This window comes from Chiloscyllium plagiosum, chromosome 1, assembly GCF_004010195.1.
Source record: "Chiloscyllium plagiosum isolate BGI_BamShark_2017 chromosome 1, ASM401019v2, whole genome shotgun sequence".
NCBI classification, from domain to species: Eukaryota; Metazoa; Chordata; class Chondrichthyes; order Orectolobiformes; family Hemiscylliidae; genus Chiloscyllium; species Chiloscyllium plagiosum.
Window position 1 is genome coordinate 58,538,285 of NC_057710.1, and position 8,957 is coordinate 58,547,241.

At 41.3% G+C, this 8,957-nt stretch overlaps 1 protein-coding gene across 2 annotated transcripts in view; it reads right to left on the minus strand.

The window, feature by feature from the left end:
* Positions 1 to 424: 424 nt before the first annotated feature.
* Positions 425 to 8,957, minus strand: part of pdzd2 (PDZ domain containing 2) — a 420,957-nt gene continuing 412,424 nt past the window's right edge. For both annotated transcript variants that reach the window (XM_043687429.1, XM_043687436.1), the window contains 2 exons: positions 4,322 to 4,456; positions 425 to 2,382 (listed from right to left, as the gene is read on the minus strand). In XM_043687429.1, the coding sequence (XP_043543364.1) occupies positions 2,219 to 2,382; positions 4,322 to 4,456 (299 nt within the window). In that variant the 3' untranslated portion in view covers positions 425 to 2,218. The remainder of the gene's footprint in view (positions 2,383 to 4,321; positions 4,457 to 8,957) is intronic.

Below are 8,957 nucleotides of genomic sequence, written 5' to 3' on the forward strand. Positions count from 1 at the left end.
ATGTTAAAACAAAATCAACTACATTGACAGCTACAATTTGATTAATTGACAGGCCATCCGCTACATCCTCTTTCTTTAGAAAGAAAGGTTAGCATCTGGTTATGTGGTTTCAACAGAACTCTTCATTGACATTTTGTGAAGGGTTATCATCTGTCATTTTGAATACTTGACTGAATTTCTAAAGCTAAATTTATCTCCATAGGAGTTCTGGGTTCAATTTGATTGATGTTTAAAGAGATTATTAAAGGATTACAAAGTTAAAAATCAGACAACACCAGGTTATAGTCCAACAGGTTTAATTGGAAACACTAGCTTTCAGAGCGCTGTTCCTTCATCAGGTGGTTGTGGAGAAGAGTCCTTATACTCCGCAATCATCTGGTAAAGGAGCATCGCTCTAAAAGCTAATGTTTCCAATTAAACCTTTTTGACTATAACCAGGTGTTGTGATTTTTAACTTTGTACACCCCAGTCCAAACTGGCATCTCCAAATCATTAAATGATTTGTTGTCCTTGATGTGGTGTGTGAATAAAATATTTTTTAAACCATCTGAGATTTAAAAGCTTTGAATGGATTTCTAGAATGAGAGATGTGTAGAAATGACAACTGTGTTATTTTGTTAGAAATTTTCTTCTCTAGATGTTTCATGTAATCTGCCCAGGGTGAATACCGGGCCATTCAGAATTGAGTTGGCAATGGACAGTATGAAAGACCATATGCTCCAGCACTCATATACTCCTATAGTCTCCTATGCTCTGCTTTCAGGACTGGAGGCCCAACTATTTTGTACTTCTGCTCTTCATGGAGTGAAGTCTTTTTAGTATATACTTAACTGAGGTAGGTCCTGAGGGCTGGGACATTTCCCAACTGAAGCTACCCATTTTAACAGCAAGAGATGTCCTGATGTCACACTGTCATTAGCCAGTTTGAAGGAGTCAGGGAAAAAGTAGTCCTGTCATGTCATGCCAGTCTAAACTCCCTTTCAGCTTTTGAAGCACCACAGATCACTGCCTCTTGAGCTTTAATTTGATAACTACAGGACAAAAGTACCTCATTGCTCAGGATCATTTGCTAATGAAAAACAGCCTTTGCTCCTGTAGACACTGAGGCAGTGGAGTCAATTCCCTAATCACATTAACTGGGTGCAAACTGCTTACAATATACTGCCTATTGGAATAAATGGATGGAAGATTGTGAACAGCTGGCATGGCACTATGCAAGAAAAAAGCTTCCATCTTACCTAGTTCTTTTGCTGGGATCCTAAAGAGGAACATTGCCCCACTGTTCTGAAATATATTGAACAACTAGTTTTAATAAAGGGGTCTCTTACATTGTTTGAAGCTAGATTCACACTATTATTGCTGATGCATGATGCTTTCTTCACATGCAGAGACCTCATAAATTGAAATAACTGGCGTTACAAGGCGTAACATTTCCTGTTTGAGAATGCATGCTCCAAGATTTGTTACTTCTGGTGATCAAAGATGAATGGTTGCCAATGGACAAGCAGCTCCTGTATGTTTCAAATTTCCAACCAGTGGTGTCACAGTGCTCTGGACAAAAAGGTGGTGGAATGTTGTTTGCTGGTAGTTTCTGGTTCCTCCTGCCTTGAACTTGGCTGATATTTAAAATCCAACTAATGACTATTGTCCTTTGATTTGTGCAAGTAAGCAAAACTGCATTAGCTCAAAGTCTCCCATTGCTGTGTCAGTAAACTGCTTGGAAGTAAACATGGTAAACTCCAGCAGTACAACTGTACAACTGGAGGCTCCTTAGCTTTGGATTCTAAATATCTCTATAGATATCTTTCTACAGAGAAAGTACCTACTTCATTTCAGGCAACGACTTTCTGAGAAGCTTGATTTGAGATTTTTAAGTGTGGTAAAGGTTGTGTGCAAGCATCGATGGTGAATTTAACAAATGTAAGTCCTTAGTGTTGGATTATTTGAACTCCAATCTCGGCTCTGGAATACAACAAAAGTCTCTGAATTTTGTTTTCCCTTTAACCTTTCTCTTGTCACAGATTTATTGTAATGGAAAGGTCTTTGATTCTGGAAGATACACAATTATGCTATAATCTGTCTTATTATTTTTACCAATTCTCTTTCTTCAAGAAAAACAGTGACAGAGGTCATTTTGATGGAATTTGAGGATTTTCATTTCACTTTGGCATAGCTATGTTATGGGTTGTGCTCCAATCCACCGAACAAACCTCAATCATTAAACTGTTTTAATTTTTCGAATCACTAACTGGACAGGTCCTTCAGGGACAGACTTGATAATGTTCCAAGCATCATAGTGCATAAGGCCATTCAGGAATTTTCCATTGATTGCAAGCAGTTCATCCCCGACATTGATCCTTCCAGACTGTTCAGAAGCACCACCTGTAGGTGACAACAGATAAAATATCATGTGATTAAGTCATGGAATTCAGCACTCCTGAGAAATCTGCCTGTTTTTAAGGGGCTTAGGTCTTTTTTTTGCCTCAGACAGAGTGCAGCTAGAACAGGAACTAAAAATATCTGTTGTGACATTACAGGGAAAGACAGAATACCAATTTTCCAATTGTATATCATCCTTTGACATGATTAGACTAAGAAGATATTGAATGCACAAACCTTATTAGAAATCTGCCAAAACTTTCATATGAAAATGTAACCCATTTTAATATATCTCACCCCTAAAATTAAACAATTTCCTGAAGTTTGGTCTGAAACCTTTTTGATCATCAACCTCGTTCCTGACAGTTCCCTTGTCTTGTCAATTGTATTTCTGAGTAAGGTGTTCCATTGTAAGTTACATCTTTTCAGAGATAATGAGGTTTGTAAGAGACCCTAGTGAAACTAAATATTTCTTGAGCAGAAAATGTGGAACATATTGAGGGACAACAACTTGGGCCTTCCAAACTCAGCCACACAGAATTGTTGGGTGACCATAGTTTGCCTGATTAGTATCTTCCTCGGTCTCTGACCCTCACCCTGCAGGTAGTGACCACAATATTGAGCCTGGCCATTATTGCTGGTCACAATTCACTTTCAAGTAAGGTACCAATTCAGGTAATCTTCCTTATACTCATTTCATGTAGCAGAAAATCCATTTGCCATCAACAATCAGCTGCCATAGGTCTCCATATTGGGTTTTTCGTTATTTTGCTTTTCACCTCTCATGTCTTCGTCTTTCCAAACATTGTTTTCAAAACCAGCTAAGTTTTTTAAAGTAGTTGTTTAAGCCATTTGTACTTACAGATATTTTAACCAAACTTTTCAGATGTGTCACATCACATCTGTGCAGCAGGTGGAACTTGAACCTGGGTCTTCTAGCCTAGAGCTGGGAATGCTACCACTGCACTGCAAGATCCTCTCCTTTAGTGCATAGATTTAAGTGAGTGCAATAAGTTTCAGCAGTAGCCTTTTATATACATTTAGCACAGATTTATAACATGCACCATTCTCACGGGTAACGACATGGGAGAAGATGCTTAGGCCTTAACATTGATGCTGGTCTGCGAAAATATTTTAGTAAAGCCGGGAAGTTTAGACACTGAGAAAAATAACAGGTTAGACATGTTGGATTGCAGTATTCTAAATACTCGAGTATTTTGTTAAAAAATTCACCAAAGATCCTTCAACAGCACCTTCCAATTCCAAATCCAAATCCACTACACATCTAGACAGATAAGGTTGGCAGATACGAGAACACCAGCACCTGCAATTTCCTCTCCAAGCCACACTCCATCCTGTTTTGGAAATATATCATTGTTTCTTCTGTGTCAATAGGCCCAAATCCTGGAACTCCCTTGCTAACAGCATTATGGGTCTCCCTACAACACACGGACTGCCGGTTTGAGGATGCATCTCATTACCAATTTCTCAGCCCGCAAAGCCCACTTGCGTGAATGAAGGCCAGTTTTCTGGCAGAGGGCTAAGCTCAATGGTTTTGCTGAAGGTGAGATAGCAAATACTTTGCCCTCAATTTTTAATTGTTTAGTTGATGGACAGCACTGAGTCAATGGCTTTTAAATATACACAGCCAGATAGGGTAGCAGATGTGGGTGAGATGGGCAGAAGAATTGCATGGCTTATCATAGCAACACTGTTCCTGGAAAATCAACCCATGACATACTTCTCTTCGCATAATGTTGGAGGTTGCACCTCACGTTCAGATGGGCCTGTGGCAGTTACATTAACTGCTATAATTGGAGCTGGTTATTATCGCATCAATATAAAATTATTATTTAAAAGATTTCAATTAGCAGACTTTTGCTTTGATTGCATGTATTAAGGAAGGCTTTCATATATGCTGCATTTTTAGAGGGAATATTACCTTGAAATATTCGTTTAATATACAGAGGTCTGTCTCCATTGATTGAAGCCTTCCCACCATCGAGGCTGAATCCTAGGCCAGCAGATGTCTTCAGCAACTCTATGGTGATGGCCCCTCTAAGGTCCACATTCATGCCTGTAATACCCAAAACAAGTACAACTTGGTACAAATTACTTATTTCTATAAGTAATCACTTGACTTTGCTTGTCTCCTCTCACTTGATGCTAAAAGCCTTAATTGTGCCTTTGTTAGAACAAAGAAAGCACAAAGAAAATTTACAGCCGAGGAACAGGCCCTTCGGCCCTCCAAGTCTAAGCCGATCCAAATCTACTGTCTAAACCTGTTGCCCAATTCTTAAGCATCTGTATCCCTCTGCTCCCCACCTACTCATGCATATGACCAGACGCATCTTAAATGAATCTACCGTGCCTGCCTCTACCACTTCTGCTGGCAACACCTTCCAGATGCCCACTACCCTCTGTGTGAAGTACTTACCACATGTATCCCCCTTAAACTTTCCACCTCTCACCTTGAAAGCATGACCTCTCGTTAGTGAATCCTTCACCCTGGGAAAAAGCTTGTCTCTATTCACTCTTTCTATACCTTTCATGATTTTGTAAATCTCAATCAGGTCACCCCCAATCTCCTTTTTTCTAATGACAACAAGCCTAACCTACTCAACCTCTCTTCATAGCTAGCACCTTCCATACCAGGCAACATCCTCGTAAACCTTCTCTGCACCCTCCCAAAGCATCCACATCCTTTTGGTAATGTGGCGACCAGAATTGTACACAGTATTCTAAATGTGGCCGAACCAACGTCTTGTACAATTTTAACATGACTTGCCAGCTCTTATACTCAATACTCCGTCCAATGAAGGCAAGCATACTATATTCCTTCTTGACCACTCTATCCACCTGTGCAGCAACCTTCAGGGTACAATGGACCTGCACTCCCAGATCTCTCTGTCCATCAACTTTTCCCAAGGCTCTTCCGATCAATGTATAATTCGCTCTAGAATTAGACTTGCCTAAATGCAACATCTCACATTTGTCTGGATTGAACTCCATCTGCCACTTTTCTGTCCAACTCTCCAGTCTATCTATATAGTCCTATATGCTTTGACAGTCCCTTATGCTTTCTGCTACTCCACCAATCTTTGTGTCTTCTGCAAACTTGCTGATCATACCAATAGCACCCTCTTCCAGATCATTTATGTATATCACAAACAACAGTGGCCCCAACACTGATCCCTGTGGAACAACACTGGTCACCTTTCTCCATTTCGAGAAACTCCCTTAAACTACTACTCTCTGTCTCCTGTTGCTCAACCAGTTCTTTATCCACCTAGCTAGAACACCCTGCACGCATGTGACTTCACTTTCTCCATTAGTTTACCATGGGGAACCTTATCAAATGCCTTACTAAAGTCCATGTATATGACATCAACAGACCTTCCTTCATCTGTCAACTTGGTCACTTCCTCAAAGATCTCTATTAAGTTGGTAAGGCACGATCTACCCCGTACAAAACCATGTTGCCTACCATGGATAAGCCCATTCTTTTCGAAATATAAATAGATCCTGTCCCTCAGTACCTTCTCAGCAACTTTTCCACCACCGACGTCAGGCTCACTGGTCTGTAATTACCAGGAATTTCCCTACTACTCTTCTTGTACAGGGGGACAACATGAGCAACCCTCCGGCACCTCACCTGTGTTTAAGGATGCCACAAAGACATCTGTCAGGGCCCCAGCTATTTCCTCTCTTGCCTCCCTCAGCAACCTGGGATAGATCCCATCCGGTCCTGGGAATTTGTCCACCTTAATAATCTCTAGCCTACCCAACACATCTTCCCTACTTATCAACACATCTAATCAAACTTCTATCTCTAATCTCAACATTCATCATGTTCCTCTCCTCAGTGAACACTGATGCAAAATAATCATTCAGAATCTCACCCATTCTCTTAGGTTTGACACACAGCCTTCCTTCATTATCCTTTACGGACCAATCCTTTCTCAAGTTACCCGCTTGCTTAGTATATAAGAATAAAATGCTTTGGGATTATCCTTAATTCTGCTTGCTAAAGCTATTTCCTGACCCTTTTAGCCCACTTCATACCTTGTTTAAGACTTGTCCTACTCTTCCAATATTCCTCTGGGGCCCATTCGGTTCTTAGCTGCCTAGACCTTATGTATGCTTTCCTTTTCCTCTTGGCTAGTCGTACAATTTCTCCTGTCATCCACGGTTCACAAATCTTGCTTTTCCTATCCTTAGCCTTCAATGGGACATGCCTATCCTGCATTATCTTTAACCTATCTTTGAAAGTCTCCCACATCTCACATGTGGACTTCCCTTCAAATAGCTGTGACCAATCCACATTTCCCAGCTTCTGCCTAATTTTGATATAATTGGCCTTGGCCCAGTTTAGTACTCTTCCCTTAGGGCCACTCTCTTCTTTATCTATGAGTGTTCGAAAACTTACAGAATTGTGGTCACTGTTCCCAAAGAAATTCCCCATCGCAACTTCTACCACCTGTCCTGGCTCGTTCCCCAGTACCAGGTCCAATATGGCCCCTTCCCTTGTCAGACTATTGACATAGTGCTCTAGAAAACTCTCCTGGATGCTTCTTACAAATTCTACCCCATCCAGACCTCTGACGCTAAGTGTATCCCAGTCAATGTTGGGAAAATTAAAATCTCCCATCACTACTACCCTATTGCCTCTACATCTTTCTATAATCTGTTTACCTATTTGTTCTTCTACCTCATGCTCACTGTTGGGAGGCCTGTAATACAGCCCCAACAATGTAACTACACCCTTCTTATTTCTCAGCTCCACCCAAAATGTCTCACTACCCAAGACCTCCATAGTGTCCTCATTTAGCAAGTGTCCTCTGTTACCTCAAGCCTTAGCTTTCCCTGTCTAATAAATGTGGGCCTGGCCAGCAAATACCCACATTCCATGAAAGAATAAAAATTCAAATAAAACCTCTCTGTAAACATCCAAAGCTCTGCCATCCATTCAGCAAAATTAGGCACCAAGCCACAAAAGGCAATATTAAGGCAGGTAATTAAAAGTTCCGTCAATGAAGGAGGTTTTATGGAGTGTGTTAAGGGAAGAAAGATTGATGAAGAGGCAGAGAAGTTTAGAAGGAGAATTCCAGAGTAGGCCTTAGGCAGCTGAAGTGATGACCACTTAAAGAGGAGTGATTAAAATTAGAATGCTCAAGCTCATGAGATCGGTCCAGATATCTTCAGGACTGGGGCTGAGGAGACTGAAGAAACAGGCAGAAATGACGGCATGGAGGAATTTGAAAACAAGAATGAAAATTTTAAAATTAGGATGTTGCTTGACTGGGAGCAAATGCTGATCTGAACAAAAGGGTGACAGAAGGACAGAACATAGTTGGAGGTCAGTCAGGAGGGCAGTAAAATAGTCAAGTCTGGAGGTAACGAAAGCAGGGATGAGGATTTCAGCAGCAGCTGACCAGCAGCAAGATAGAGTGAAGCAATGACAGGAAGGTGGAAATAGCAAATCTATACACTTAATTGTGGAGTCGTGAGGAGTGCTGCCGAACAAAGACACCTTGGCGTGCAGGTTCATAGATGCTTGAAAGTGGAGTCACAGATAGACTTGCTGGCGAAGAAGGCGTTTGGTACGCTTGCCTTTATTAGTTAATGGGTTAAATATAAGAGTTGGGATGTCATGTTGTGGCTTTACAGGAAATTAGTTAGGCTATTTTTGGAATACTGCCTTCAATTCTGGCCTCCCTGCTATAGGGAAGGCGTTGTTAAACTTGAAAAGTTCAGAAAAGATTTACAAAGATGTTGCTGGGGGTTGGAGTATTTGAGCTACAGGAAGAGGCTGAATAAACTGAGGCTTAGGGGTGACCTTATCGATGTTTATAAAACCATGAGGGGCATGGATAGCATGAATAGCCACTATCTTTTTCCCAGGGTACTGTCCAAAACCAGAGGGCATAGGATTAAGGTGAGAGGGGAAAGATTTAAAATGGACCTAAGAGGCAACTTTTCATGAGAGGGTGATGTGTGTACGGAATGAACTGTCAGAGGAGTTGGTGGGGCTGCTACAATTACAACATTTAAAAGACATCTGGATGGATAGATGAATAGGAAGGATTTAGAGGAATATGGGCCCAAATGCTGGGACTGGATGAATTTAAGATATCTGGTTAGCACGGATGAGTTGGACCGAAGTGTCTATTTCCATGCTGTACATCTCTATGGCTCTATGATTGGTTGGAAGTTTATTGCAGATGCAAACATAAAACTAGGATTGTGAAAGTTAGGTTTGGTCTTTGACAGTTGCTAGAGAGAAAAATAGAATCTGTTATAGGGAATGACGCTTGTAGGAGGGATTGGAAAGTTGAAACTTTATTGCTGGAACAGCACAGCAGGTCAGGCAGCATCCAGGGAACAGGAGATTCGACGTTTCGGGCACAGCCCCTTCTTCAGGAATGAGCAGAGAGTGTTCAGCAGGAGAAGATAAAAGGTAGGGAGGAGGGACATGGAGGAGGGGCGTTGGAAATGTGATAGGTGGAAAGAGGTAAAGGTGAAGGTGATAGGTCGGAGTAGGGTGGAGGCGGAGAGGGCAAGAAGAAGACTGCAGG